The sequence below is a fragment of the Balearica regulorum genome, chromosome 15, assembly GCF_011004875.1.
Source record: "Balearica regulorum gibbericeps isolate bBalReg1 chromosome 15, bBalReg1.pri, whole genome shotgun sequence".
NCBI classification, from domain to species: Eukaryota; Metazoa; Chordata; class Aves; order Gruiformes; family Gruidae; genus Balearica; species Balearica regulorum.
The window spans coordinates 15,547,495-15,563,057 of record NC_046198.1 but is presented as its reverse complement, the minus strand read 5'-3'; the positions used below and the strand labels follow the sequence as shown (position 1 = coordinate 15,563,057).

Here is a 15,563-nt window from a genome sequence, read left to right as displayed (position 1 = left end):
CAGCACCAGAGGGTAGGATGGGGGAAGGTCCTGCTGTGCCCAGCTCCACAGGGTTTCGCTGAGCAGGGGCTGAGTAAGGATCAGGACAAATGTGTCAGGATGAGGCATCCAAATACACTAATTCTTGCTTCCTACCCTACAGCTGTGAGTAAAAATTCAGCAGTGTGTGCAGATCAGCGTGTTAGAGTTATGGTCTGTCTGTTTGAAGGCTGCAACACAGATGAGACAATTTCTGGGAACATCCGGTCAGGATTGAATATATCAAAGGAAAAAAAGCAAAGTCACCCCCTCCTTCCCCCCCCCCCCACTTGTGCTATACTACGGGAGGAGTGGTGATCTGCAGGCCATAGGGAAAGTTAATTTCTTTATACTACTCACTTAATGCAAAACATGGAAATTCTTAAAATTGGTGGTATTGATAGTCAATTAATTTCTTGCTGAAGAAATTATAAAACTGCAGTGACTGTGGATTTTGGCTTGCATTGGGTTAAACCTTTAGAAGTGTGTTTGTTCAGGACTTAGCACAGTGGAGAGCCTATTTACTGCTGTTATACAAACGTTGTTGCAAGGGATATATTGTGGAGGCATATATGGCTGGACAGTGGATACTTGCTGTGACTGGTGATTGCGAAGGAAGGTGTTTCCATGCCAGACTTTGCCTAGGAAGGGAATTAATGTATGTGTAGTGATTGCTAAAATATAATTCTGCTCAGTGCAACCTCATCTGTAACTTGACATTGCTTTTGCTGCAAGTATTTGTGAGAATCTACAAAGAGTAAGTGATAACAGATTCAATTAACTTAAATGATTACATTTCTAATGTACAAATTAACAGGGCAGGAAGAAACTTCGATTGTGGTTCCAATTTCATCCCATCTTCTTAATTGTATGTGCAGTAACACCACACCTTGACATTTGCAAAGTGGCATCAGATCACCCCGAGTTTGAAATGTGATTCCTAGCCCATGATTATGTAAAATTAAACTGCTGCATAAATACATTGGGAATTTGACAGGACAACTCCTGCATCAAGAGACAAATAATTAACAACTTTATGAGTGATGTCCAATTTATTAATAAAATTATGTAGGAGTAAGAAATAGTATCATCAGCATTGTGTAGTCATACTTTTGGGTTTGTTGAGCCTGATTCTAGGTACTATTTTTGAGCATTTCTGTTAGCTGCATAGTAGCAGACTTAACAAAAAGGTATACTATAAATCACTCTGGGTGTTAGAGATGGCAGCTGTAAATAAATACAGCTGACAGCTCAAATAGCTGTTCCATTGACAGTATGTGGTCTAAATGTGTTAACAAATGTGTAGACTCAGCAGTTTGGGATTAGTTTAGCAAATAAATTACAAAACAGTGCTGTGATCCAGCAGAAAGCACAATGCCTGTGTATCCCTGCTCTGCACACTTTGTTAATACTGTAACAGGCCTTTGTAGCTCTGTGTGAAAATACAACACCGCAGCTAGAGGTAGGGGTCCTGCTAAGAGTATCATTCATCTCTCCCAGATTTTTTCTTAGTGTGATGTCCAGGAAAGCGAGCAACTGAGTGTCATGGTGAGTAAAGTTGGTTTAATAATGGATGCATTTCCTTTGCGGGATCAGAGATTTCATAAAGGAAGGTAGTAACTTTACACTAGCTTTGGATACAAAGTCACTGAATAACAATAGAAAGCTACTTTCATGCAAAACTCGAGATATTTAAATGTTTTGGTTTGTTTAATGTGTTTAACAGGAACGCCTAGGTGTTGTTACTAGCCTGGATCTGTAGTACATGTGAAAGAAGAGCTGGGAAAAAGAGCATAAGGAATGGGCTAGATAGATAGTTAAAAGAATTTCAGCTCTGAAGATGAGTTATAGTAATATGTTAATTATCTCCCTGATCACAGCAAGAAATGAGGGACAATTACATGAAGAATTATGTCATAGTTTGACATATTGAAGGCATGGTGGTTTTTATGCTTAGAGGTTGAATAAAGCCACTGTTTATTCTTTTATATTTTAACTGTTCACAGACAGGGTAACGTGGCACGAGGTACTATGGGGTAAATAATTTGACCATGAAGTGGAACTCTGGAGAATGGTATTTTAATGGCATCACAAGTGTTCTGGTATTTTCTGAAAATGTGGTTTTATAGTTGTGTCTGGTGAAATGGACAAGTGGTAATTCTGATAACTAGTTGCAATGTTTTTTGTAATCTCTAAGCATGATTGTCAGTAGTAGTAATTTCTGAATGCTGCCTCTCGTGTCAAGTCTTTGTAGTGAATGCAGTTTATTAATGCAGTCCTTATTTCCATCCCATTCATTAAATATATGATTATAGAAAGTGGCTGCTCATTCCCTTCAGTGAGCAACCATAGCACCCATATCCACATGTTAAATGATGGCTAAGTATGGTAAATATCTTTAGTTTTTCCTTCCTTGTCAGTCAATAAAGCCATGCCCAGGAGCTTTCTCAATTACAAGTCCGTACTTGAAACAACTGAAATTCTGCATACCATGTCTCTAGAAGGAGGCTTGCCGATAGCATTTTGGTTTAGGCCATGGAGCAGACAGGTATCTCTGTCAGTGAGTAAATCCAGTTTGAGTTATCACTATCACGTGTTTTACAAAGGCATTCAAAAGTATAATTTAGCATTTCAAGGATTCCAGGGAAGTGATAAGTTGTTTTAACTTTTTAAAGTTTCTTCCACTTCAGACATCCTACAAGTCAACAAGTTTTCCTTTACTTGAAATGTTGTCCCACAGAGAACAGTAATCTGCTGGAGTAGCTGCTGTGCTATTAAGTTTTTTTAAGGTACTTTTTTCCTGATGGAAAGGTTCCTTTAACTGCAATACTTTGGATGTTAGAGAGATCTCAAAATATCTCAAATACAGTTAAGCGGGTAGTATTTTTTTCTGTTCAGTGCCGTAGTGCACAACTTGTATACAATAATGAGCTATAAACAAACAATTGAGACATGTTTTAAGTTAGTAATGACGAACAAGATTTTTTTCTAAAGCCTTTACATACGAACTAGTTAAGCCAGTCAGGCCAGGAAGTGCTTCCCTAGTCTTTTTGTTCCTTGCCTTTTGACGGGGCCTAAGTACATTTCGTAGTTCAGATGTTTTACAGGAACTTCAGATGCAGACAGCTGTGATATATTCTTCTTTCTGGGAAATGAAGAAAATTCTAATTTCACTCACAAATTTGTTGTGGGCCAGGGTACTGCACAAATCTCCTGCCAGCCCTCTGTCCAGTGACCTGCTCCAGCAATGTGTTACATCTTAGTGGAGAATAACAGAATTTGTGCTTTGGTCTGGGTACCTTTGGCTAGGTCCGTGGTGCAAAGGCTGAGATGTTGAGAGGAGCTAGAGTTCAGAGTGCAACAGCAACTGGAAAATTCTTTATTTTACTTGCATTTGCCTGCCTGATGTAATAAGATTAGTCAAGGTCAGGACACTTAATTGTAAATGAAATTGAGAGCAATTTGTTTGTTACTTACATGTGAACTAGTCCAAGACCCTTCTGTCATCAGACTGGTTTCGTTGCCAAGAACACACTTTATTTCTTGTGAATATCCTGTGACATCCATCTTATGCTGTGAGAATCTCCATGGGTCAGATCCTCAGCTTGAGTAAATCTGAGTAGCTCTGTTTAAGTCAGTGAGTTATGCCAGGAGAGCATCTTTCATAAGGTTAAGAAATATTAAAATTCTATGTTCATTTTTTATCAGTTTGTATTATTTTTACACTATAAAAGGAAAAATGTGATGACCATATTGAAATCTCGCATGTACTGAGTATACCAGCTTACAAGCAACTTGTACACCAAATTAAGCTGCTTGAAAACATTTTGAAATGGGACTGAAATTCTGTTTTCAGCCATCAACAGTTAAGAATTGTACATTAATATATACTTTTTTAAAAAAAAGGCAGTAGATGTTTCTTGGCTGGTTCTCCAGCACTTGGCTCCCAAAAGAGTAGATGGCTGCAGAGAAGACGTAGTGGTGAGTACTCAGGGATGAATCGTTCTGGAATTTGTATTAGTGCAGCTGTCTAGGGTGTCTTGGAGAATGGCACTCTGTGAACTTTTTTTCACATAAAGGAGAAATTTAATTTGTGTAGCTGCTTTTGCTTCGATGATGAACATATTTGAGGCCAACAGGGTTTTTTCAATGACTGTTTTGTTAGGTTTGCAAAATTCAGGTTAGGAGAGAGAAAAGGGCCTAGCCCATCAGAGCATTAGCCGTATGGACTCTGTGACTCCGTTGCTCTGAAAGATATATAGCCTTTCTCACAAGCACATTCAAATTCTTTAGTCTCTTCCCCAGCCATAGCTGGTTATCTCAAACAATTCAGCTCTGGTTTTGGTGTTTTTCTGCACAATTACTGGTATTTATAGAGATTTTTGAAAAGAAGAAGATGCAGTTAATTTTATATGTAGTCATTTACAGCAAAGGAAGAAACGCATTGAAACTGCAGTGATTCTAAACAATTCACTTTGCTGAAAAGGCTTCTGTTGTGTTCTAGTGACTCCTACAAGCTGCATGTCCATGAACTGCAGTATATAGCACTGGTTAATGTTGAGGAAACAAGTGAATATATAAACGCTCCATCAGAGCATCTGAACATCTCTCTTTCCTAATGACCTAATTGTTTGTTTGTAAAAAGACATTTCTTCATCATCCCCAGAGATGGATGCTTTTGTGAAAGATGCTTTTAATATGGCAGGCATAGCCCGGAAATACCGGGTAGAGTACGTTGGAGCTTTCTCAACATGCATTTCTACAAATTCTTCCTTCACACTTTTAGTCCTCCCTATTAAGAAAGCTAGAAAATGCCACCGAGAAGGTATCTTTTGCTTCCCCTCTTCTTTTTAAAGCCTCACAGTTATCTGAAACCTGAAGTCCACGTGGACTTTCCTTTTAAATCTTACTGCAGGTAGGCATGTGGTTTTTCCTTTCTTGTTCTCTTAACTGGCTAATGTAAGAAGAACGATTTGAAGCCGCAACATTCTTAAGCAAAAGTGTATGACTGCTTTTCACTTGGAAGTCAGTCAGAGATTTTATCCTCACCTGCCTCACAAGTATATCTGAGCTGCTAGTCTTTGACAAAGTTCTGAGTGTTTTGAGAACTTCAGGCTTAATCTAGAAGGCCTATTGTAAACAGAACTCCCACTGATTTCAAAAGGTATTCCATATCTGAAGGTCCGATAAGATCAAGATCTTGGAGGGATTAACACTTCTAGTTTAAGAATTCACACATTTCAGTTTAGCAGTCAGAAAAACAGACAAAAGCTACTGTATATGATTAATTTTTATTGGATATTTTTAAGGGAAGTGTCTGCTTAAGTATAGTTTAGAACATGGTAAATGGTCCACACAATGAAAAATAAAATCATTAATCAGTGTTTCGTTATGTTGCTAATGCAATGAACAAATAACAGACACTGTCAAGATAAATAAGGGACTCATGATTTTCAAGGTTTTGGAGTGTCTCGTGCAGATGCATCCCAATTCTATCTTGTTTGATCCTTTTGAACCTCTAAGACTGCACCATTTCCTGGAATTCTGTGAAAGATAAGAGAATATTTACAGTAGAAATATTAAAATGAAGTGATTAGGAGTAAAAGATTAGTGGCTTATCAAGAGATTTAGAAAAGGAATGAACAGAAAACAATTACCTGATAGATGACCAGAGGAGAAGAAATGCATATGGAAGAGAGACATTGTCTAAACTTCCTCTTCTAAACAACAGATGGAAAGGCAGTGTTTGGCTGACATTTACAAGGAATAATAAAATGTTCAGGATAGTTTTAGCCTTCTCTCTGCATAATACTGATCTCGGGCAAAAATAATGGAATGGCTAATACAGAATTTGAGTAAGAAGTTAAGAGTTGAAGTAAAAGAATGAAAAGCGAGTCCATGTGTCTTATTAGCTGTTTGTAATGCTTCAGCAGTTGAGAAGTGTTGATTTAGAGCACAGTCTAAAGCCAAAACCATTGTGCAGTTCCATGTGGTATGATACTGAAGCATTGTGTTCTACAATAAGATATTTGGACGATCTTTTAAATGTTTGGCTTCTGTGAGTTAGAGTATCTGATCAGTCCTGTCCCTGAACAACTGTATTAGTATATAGATTGCTTCATAAATCATGTGTGTTTATACTGGCACATTTCCTAAGGAACTGGATTTAATTCCTTCCAAAGAAACAGAAGAGTTCTGTCCTCCTGGCACAGTAGGCTGGGGCATCTGCACAGCAGCACATTCCCTGCATGCTATTCCCTAAGCCCCTTTCACGCTCGTCCAGGCAGCTTGCTTCTGTCGTGGGGCAAGTTGCCATTGGCTGCAAGCCTTTTGTGTGAGTATGTGTTTCCTGTTCAACATGGGTCACAGAAACAGGGAATTATGAGATCAGGAGGCTTCTGCACTGAGCAGCCATTAAATCACACTGGCATTTCCATGGGGTGAGTGCAATACGCTGCTTCCTAAGACAGCTGCTCCTTCCTATCTGGTTCCTAAGCTGCCACTGCAGATAAATAGCATCCATCCCCATGCACAGCGCCTGTTGTGGGATCTCGTGTCGGGGTAGTGACACTTGATCATTCTGTTCTCCTTATTACGCAAAACAAATATTGAACAATGTACTGCTAGCTCTTGCATATTGTGAATGATTTCACCGACTACTGGAATTTCTGTTGGGAGATAACTGCTGTAAATGAGCCAATGTATGTGCTATTGATTCTCCTGCGTAGAGCTGTTTCTTTTGTCTTTGATTTTACATTTGTGTGTTACAAGTGATGCTAGTGCTGCTTTACATCAAAGTAAGCGGGAGGAGGAATAAGGGGCTGTTCCTTTCAAAACAACTGGAAATTTGTGAGTGAGTGGCAATGAGAAAGTTCCTTAGGGCAGTCTGGGAGGGTTTTTTTTTTACTTGCATAAGGAATTGCAGAGATAAACCTGTAAGATCAGGGACCATTTCCACCCTTAAACAGGTTGTTACTGCAAGGGTTTCAGTAAAATTGCTGGAAGTACAGTAATGTACTATCGACATAAAAGAAAGGCGAATCACACATCATTTGCAACGTATCCTGAGGAACCTTATTCTGTATATAAATAAGTTAATACCTTCAGCCCCAATTTTACCATCCCCATCATGATCTGCAGCTGCCAAGAAGGTCTTGGTTTCTGAGGTGGTTAACACTCTGGCTCCACACTCAAACCTCTGAAGGAAATACCTAGGAAGAAAAAACTTTGATTATGAGTTTCACAGAATAGTATTCTTTTATGCTGACTGTATAATGAAACTGATAGCTATCTATAAATAGCTTAATAGCTATAAATCATTTACCACAATAGCCACGTCCTCCAAACATTGCTTTGTTTGACAAGCTAAATACATTTCTGCTTTGTAAGTCCAGCCCTGATACAGTTGATTCTGCCCACTACCAAAATCCAGCCCCAGGGAGGGTTTTTTTTTCCCCTATACTGAGCATTAAAGGCAAGTATTTACTAATTTGTTTTTCTCTGTAGGGATTATCTACTTAAATACACCTTTCACATTCTGCTGAAGGTTTTATCAACGTTTAGCATAGCTTGTGCTCACATCATTTACAGAACAGTTCTGGGAATAAAAAAGTGCTGATTTTTGGATAGCCTCTAACTAGTTAACACAGAAAATCCTTACTTGAGCTCATCTTCCTCAATAAAGCCACTTTGATCATTGTCGAGAATCCGGAAGATCTCCTTGAGCTGGCTGCTACTCTTTTTAGACATCCCACTGATCTGAAAGAATTTTTTGGGACTAAAGGAATCTGGAGCTGAAAATAAATTAATAAATAAATTAACCCCAGACCACTGTGTTCACTGTTCCTAAATGGTCTGAGGATGCTGCCTTGTTACATTTTAATTGTTCTAAACATGCTGATAGATAAAGCCTGTCAAAGAATGAATTTTGCCCTCCTAAACATCAGAAAAAATCACATGGGGATAAGTTATGAACTGACAATATAAACCAGTCATGAACAAATACACTGTGACAGCTAAGTAAAGAGATTACAGAAATCTGTTTACAGTATGTGCTTGTTCAGTATTCCTTTGGGACTGAATTAAACTTGCCATGTCTTACACAAAATAATAGATTTTTAGAGTTTTAATTTTCTCACCTTGGCAGTCCCGCAGAGCAGCAGCAATATCAGAAGAGCTTAGAATGTCTGTAAGGCTCATTTTAAACCTGTGCAAAATAGTATATTGCAAACAGATTTATGAAATGCAAATGCATCTTACAACTAATTGTTTTTTCTGTGTTTCGAAGAATACTATATGGCTAACAAGACTTCTAAGGGTAGATGAATCTAGTTGATTGAACTGACATTGTTGCTATTCCTAAACAAGTTAGAAGTTTTAGTACATTACTTCCTTAAAAATAACAGTGCTGAAATAATACTTTTTAATGAGATGGATTACATAAATGATGTTGTGAGTTGATAATCAATTTTATGTCATTTACCTGTATCCTATTTAAGTACAGCGCATTTCTAAACTCTATGTAACTATTAATCTAATAATTAGTCTTACTGGAATGCATAGCTTCTGGCAATACAAATAGCAGTATAGGCAGTGGAAAAAAGAAAGTCAAGAAGGTTTGCTTCTGTTTTCTCCCCCAACAGCTCTGAAGAATAAGAAGAAAACTGATACTTATCTATGTAAGGTCCATCCATGTGTAATTCCAGCAATTAAAATAAAAATCTTAGAACAAGGGTTATTGTACTTACTACTGATGCAGCTCTGCACAGTAATTTAATTTAATTAATCTCAGGTCAGCTGCTCACCTTTATAGTTTTCTCAGCTAGGTAAAGGGAAAATAGCTGAGGAGATACCAGGCAAAATAGTAATGTTGGCTCTGGCTTGCCACTCTGGCTTATAAAGGATTCAAAAGGTGACAATAACCACGACTTCGGTTACTGTTTCATGGATCAAATGTTTGATTTGAGACCTAGCTCAAATTTCTTCCTTAACTAATTAAACTTTTCTTTCTATTTATATCCTAAGATAATATGGACAAGAAGAACAGTTTTTTTAATAAATCCACTTGTGCTTAATTAAGTACAACTCTGCCATCCAAACATAGCCTTTCAATGTCCGAGTATGCTAAAGATTTGCAGTTAACCTCTGGACCTTAAAGTCTCTCATCAGAAGATGATTCCAGCAGTCAAATCCTTATGAAAAGAAACTAGTTTGGTTTCCTGAAATCTGTTGATCCTTTGGAATGTATGAAGGAAGTTGGAGATGAAAGATCAGAGGTGACAATGTGTCATTCTGACAAAGATAGCTTGTCACTAGGATAGAGGAAAGCATGTTATAATTTGGGGTGGTCTTTCTACAGTGAGCTTCATTTCATATTTCCTGACCATTTTCTAAATTACAGTGCTGTCCCTAATCATGCCTTCAGTGACAGCAAAACTCTGAAACGAGGTAAAGCTGAATAAGCTGATCTTGTTGTCTGTATTCCTTGGAAGATTATGTATAATCAGATGGCCTATTCAATAATCTATTTTGAATATTTTAAATTACATTAAATCAATAATAGACTTACTTGAAGTTGTAGGAACTGGGCTTTATTAGTATGGAGATAGATTTGTATACATTTTACAACACACACTCTCACAATCTATTTCCTTAATATGAAAATGAAATTGTAGGTATAAATAAGTGGGGGTTTATTATATATTTCAAGAGCATTCATTTAACACAAAAAAGCAGACATCATTTAATGATACTCTTACCTTTTTTGCTATCTCTCTTGTATGCCAAAGAAGGTGGCATAAATCACAAATAATCAGATTTACCTTTAATCTCAAATATCAGCTGTCTAGTAATGAAAAAAATGCTCTCTGCTATCTCTTTCAGTAGGAAAACTGTTTATAGTAATTGGGAAGAACACTTTTCTATTAAACCTAAGAACTGTTCGTACAAGTTGAAGATCTGATCTCAGGTCTTTTGGTGTTATTCCAGTTTTTTTGTTCAGTACTGTATCTTTTTTGTTCAGTACTATATATTCATATTGCTTTCTGTCTGAGATTTGCATGATACTACGATCTATCAGACAGTGGCAGTGGGAATGAAGCACATACTGTGCTTTCTACAGAATCATCCTAACACAGGATTTTGCACTCTGTTGTGAATTTTTTATGATCATCTTTATGATCATCTCAAGTTGATCTGAGTTTTAACAGAAGGTTTCTTTACTGCTTCCTCTTGACATTTTTACTGCCAAGATGTTTCTAGAGAAAAGGGTTTTTTTAGACCTGATAGTGCCATAGATGTTACTTTATAGTAGGCTTCCTTTATTTCTGCTTGCTCCTACACACTGCTCATTGAACTGCTTGCTTTGTGTAAATTTTTTTACTTGACACTAATTATTAAAAGCTAACAAGAATGAGGAAATTGAAACGAAGCAGAGGAAAATGACAAGATCAAGGCAAGCATATAATACTCAAGCTCAAAATATGTCTGCAGGTAATTCCGGCATTGTACTAACATATAAGTACCAAATGCTCAAAGAATGGCATCTGGTTACCTCATACGCTCTGCCATGGCGCACAGGGTGCTGAGCTGTTTTTACATGTATTCAGCAATAGTAAAGTAGACAGAATTAGTATTATATTAAAATATGATCTCAAATAAAAGTGAGGTACTTGCTACAGTAAGTTCACTGTTATTGCTTACAAAGGGATCTTTTAATGTTTGAAATTCAACACTGACAACAAAAGTGATGCTAATCCTGGCTGAAAGATGGTTTACAAAAGCCTGAAAGAGCTGAATTTCAGAATCAAGTAGATGTCACTGTAGGTTGATACAGGTGGGAATCTAGGGTTACTGGGGTTTATTTATTTATTAATGACACTTCAACTGAAGTACAGGTTTCCCTCCACTACAATTAGAATGAAATAATCAGGGATGAGTATATTATATAAAGTGATGCTTTAATTAGATAATCTATTTTACAGCTAAATTGTCTGCCTGTTTTTCTTACTTCTAGGGTATGTGTCAGCTTAGGTGATTGTAATCACTTTAGGGGTTCAAAAACCGAGATCTATAAAAGGAATTATCTAAAAGATATTATGCAAGCAATGCAATGCTATAAAGAAAACACCTAATAATTCAACCAGAAAAACAGCTGCTAGGTAATGTGCAGTTAACAACAGTGCAAAATCTGGTACAGAATCTGAGTATTGCACAGTTTCCAGGAATGTATAGCACCTGTTCCTATGAAATTCAAGAAAAATTATTACATTTTTTTGTTTTTTTATTTGTTTTTGGCTTTTTGATCTCCTCTGGACATCTGAAAGTGCTATTGAGTTGTTCATCTGAAGATTTATGTACTTGTATAACTTTACTTCTGTTGTTTTCCCCCAAGGTGTCTTTATGCACAGTATATATAGGAATATTAAAGCCTTTTTTTTTTTTCCCCCCAGACTTCCAGAATTAGACTTGAAAGTATAGTTCTGAAGAAATACAGAACATTCATATTGATAAGTTCTTGCTAGAAATCTAAACATATAAAATAACTTTTTTCAAATCAAGTACGATTCACTTCTCTAATAAGCAGACAAAAGTTGTGTTTTGGTAAATGATGGACAGGTTGTGGACTAGTCTTGTACTCTTTGTGTTCTGTTCGATATAAAGTAGAGCGTTAATTAGCAGTGGCAATCAACCAAAGACATGACTTCCAGCAGATGCAAAAGAAACATCAGCAGTTGTCTCAGGTGAGATCAGAGGAGAGGTGTTAACCTGAGACCAACTAAAGGAGTGTAAAGAGATGCTGTAGCAACTGTTCTAAACCCCATACAACTCCCATCTTTCAGCCCTGGTTGTGTTAGGGCCAGAACAATTGTATCATGATCCTGGATAACAGATTCTGCCTTTGTAATGAGTTTGGAAGTAACTAAAATAGATACTCAGCAACCTGTGTGGTTGGTCATTAATGTGGGAGTCTCAATGGTGATGGCAGAGAATCTTAGTGTGAATATAGCTGTAATCGTTGAAAAGGGCCTTTACAACAAAATGAGTTACATCCTGCCACTTTGGATTGTCTCTTAAGGCACATGCTTTAATCATATAGGAGTAATGACAGAATCTGATTTGAATGGTTGCTTGAGCCATAGTCGTTTACCATATTTAACAGAGAAGTTTAAGAACGTGGTTTAGTATTTGACTTTTTTGGTACTGTGCATTATTACAATGAAGGATGAAATGCAGGCCTTGGAAGCCTCAGTAACAAAGCTTTCTTTCCCTGCAGCAAGTAGAGGATATTGCCCAGAGCCCTGAGCAGAGATCTGCACTGTAGAATCCAAGGTACAAGATACATCCTGCAGCACTGTGAGTTTGGAGCTAAACAAAGACGCGTACTTCTCTCGCGTTAGGAGAAATGTCTTGTGTACTTTCCTCAGTTTAAATTATGTCCTTATAATTCTGTGTAAATGAGAATGATTTCTGTTTGAAAATGATAGCAGAATAGACTTACACAAGTGATTAATGGCATAACTAATTCATAAATTGCTCTGATCAGGATATTTTTTCACTTAAAAAGCTGTCCCGGAAGATCTCTGCTAGCATTTGATATGCTATGTGTTTGACTTTAAATGCATTTGCAAGTGCTTCTGTGACTCAGTAACACAATTTTCTGTCTCTGGCCCTAAATGCAATTGTCTAAGATGTTTCTGTCTGCTGTCAGCATTATAGACAGTGTCAGATGGAGTGATCTTTAAAAGTCTAAATTGTTCAGGTTTTCTGTGTATTTTAAAAATAACCATGCCCTAAGGTTGGAAGCTGTGAAATAATCTGGATGCTGCCTTTTGTGACATGTAAAAGATATGTACAGTGTTACTGTACTGTTACCAAAGGCTTTTTGCACATGGCTAATTTCACTACGACCCACAGTGTAAGAAGCCATGGTAGAATAAAGCAAATAGCACGGAAGTGGTTCCAGCTATTTCTGTATTCACTGCCTGTCCTCATTGATGTCAGTGGGATTTCTGCCATTAATGTCAGCAGTAGGAGGATGTATAACCGTTAGTGAGGTATAAAGTAAAAATACCCTGTAATTAGAGTTAACCTTATAATAAGTAATCATCAAAAGTCACTTGTTTAACAGAAATGGCCTTCTAAATAAAAGAGAAGCAGGTGTCTAGATTCAGACAAGTGCTGAAAATGCATAAAGCATGTGACAAAATTCTGTTGACAAAAAGCAACCACATTTAAGGGACTCTGGTGGAAAGGGTTGGATAGAAGCATTTGCAGAATACAGGCCATGGTCTCAGACCTCCAAATTTGTGATTCCAGGAGAATGTTCTTCACTTTAAGGGAGCTGTGTGAGGATGTATGTTTATGATCATGCAGCAGTCTTTCCAGCTGTTGCCTTACAGGCACAATTTGAAGAGCTTGCTTAAAGCACATGATAAGCAGTCACAGAAATTTCACAGTACCTGACAGCCTGCGTGAGTGAGAGACAGAGAGAGAAAGAAAGAAAGGGTATTCTTGTAGACAGAAAACAGCATTTTTTCCACCAATCTGCTTAGTGATAATACTGAAAGAACGAAAGGTCTAAACTCGTCTCTAGTCACAAGCTCTTCTTAACTTTCTGGAGTGATCACTGAAGCTGATATCAGACTTACCTGGTCATTAATTTTTTACTGTTCTTAATGGAATGGTAAGTGGTGAAATTGTCTTAGATTTGTAGACCTAGCAGGCTAATCAGTGTGGAAGTAAGTGCGGTTAAATCAAGGAGCAGCCTGTTAACTCAAAAGTTAACTGAGCTGTCTGTCCCTTTCTCTCTCATTTAGCCATTAATATTGGTATGATGTACCATACAATATATGGTGAAAATATAAAACAACATCGGCTGAGATACATAGCATTTTCTGACAATAATGAGAGCTTTTAGCCCTGCAGTCAGACTGCAGTTACTAATCCCTCAGAATTTCCCTTGTTTATTGCTCTCCTGAGATGATATTGAAATCATAAATGTGAATTAGATGGATAATTATTTTTTTCACTGTAAAGGAAAATTCTACAATATTAGGGCCTGATTCATTCATTAGAGTTAATAGAAATACATTTTTGGCTAACATATAATGCATGAACACATTATTGAGTGTTCATTAAAGTCTTGTAGATTGCTTTAATTTTGTGCAATAAGATGATTTCCCCAACATTGTATTGATGTTTCCTTCCTTCTCCATAGTGTCTTATCATAAACGTGTTATATATCAGAACCACTATAGCATTAGCAGATAATTTTGAAATGAAGATTTTTGATCTGCAAATACTGACACATCTTAAACAACAATATACAGTATGAGATAGTTGTTGTACAGATTTTTGCAAGACTAAAAGCCAAGAACAGACTTTTCAAGAGTTGCAGATTTTTCAAAAAGAGTACATAGGAGTAACTGTCATGTTGGAAGTATAATGTTCTGGATGGTTAAAGCCATCTAGATTTTTTAAAAGACTATTTAGATGTCTGCTTATTTTGATCACATATGTAAGCCTAAAAAAAGCCATACACCGTAGTGTCTCGTTAGGTACTGTTAACAATTAGTTCATTTTTGTAACCTAATTTGATTGCTGTGTGTGTTTGTATTATGACAAAATTGTGATGACATCATCTTCTCACTTTTTAACCAGAAACCTAACTTAGTGCACAAGCTGGATGAACTTTAGTTAATGAGCAACTCTTCAGAATTTTGCATTCGCCTTATTCCTTATTTCTGACTTGCTATTTCAATCTGTCTGTAAAGAAAAATAGATTAATTTCTTAGCAATTTTTTATGGTGCTCTTCATTTTATTTTACTTTCCTCACAAAGATTTATGGATTTACTTTTACAACCCTGTGAGATGTGGGCATTATGTTATTCTCAGTTTTGAGATGGAGAAAAGCAGCACAACGTTGATTATTGGGGCACTGTGCCCCAATTTGTCATTATGGAGCACCAGGGACTTGATTTTTCGAAGTGCTTTTCACCTAGTTGTCTCCAAAACACAGCTCCCTCTGCCTTCAGTTGCATTTGTGAGGGTTGTAAAAACAAATCTTCTCTCACTAGACTTCCACGCAAAATAAACAACTTAGAATTGTGGTAACAATTAATACTCTTTACAATGGTCTTGCAAGAACCCATGTTAGCATAAATGGTGTTGGTATGATTAAAGGGTATTGACTCTCTGTGTGCAGAGCTTCTGGTCAGATGTGGACAGAGAGGGGAACTCCGGGCTCCCGACTCCTACCTCTGTGCAGGTAGACCTGTATCTCGCTCCTTTGTGTCCTCCTGTGCCGTGGCGTGCAACTTGCCAGGTCCAACTGGTACGCTGGATATTTAGAACCACATGGATGGCACTAAAGGGCATTCAGTGTGCAAAGCGGACCCAACAAAAGGTATTTATTCCCCAACTGCAAACTAGCAGCACAGAGCTTTCCCGAGACCTCCATCCTGCTCCCAAGATCTGAGGCATAGGGTCCTCTCCTTTTGAAAACAAAATGTTAGCATTCTATGTTCAGAGGTGATTTAATGTG

The 15,563-nt window shown here is 37.3% G+C and overlaps 1 protein-coding gene across 1 annotated transcript; it reads right to left on the bottom strand.

The window, feature by feature from the left end:
• Window positions 1-5,536: 5,536 nt before the first annotated feature.
• Window positions 5,537-8,217, bottom strand: LOC104635854 (parvalbumin, thymic CPV3). The gene is made up of 4 exons (XM_010302838.2): window positions 8,157-8,217; window positions 7,679-7,811; window positions 7,120-7,229; window positions 5,537-5,562 (listed from the first exon to the last, which is right to left on the bottom strand). The coding sequence occupies exons 1-4, from the start codon at window positions 8,215-8,217 to the stop codon at window positions 5,537-5,539; spliced, it is 330 nt and encodes a 109-aa protein (XP_010301140.1).
• Window positions 8,218-15,563: the final 7,346 nt, after the last annotated feature.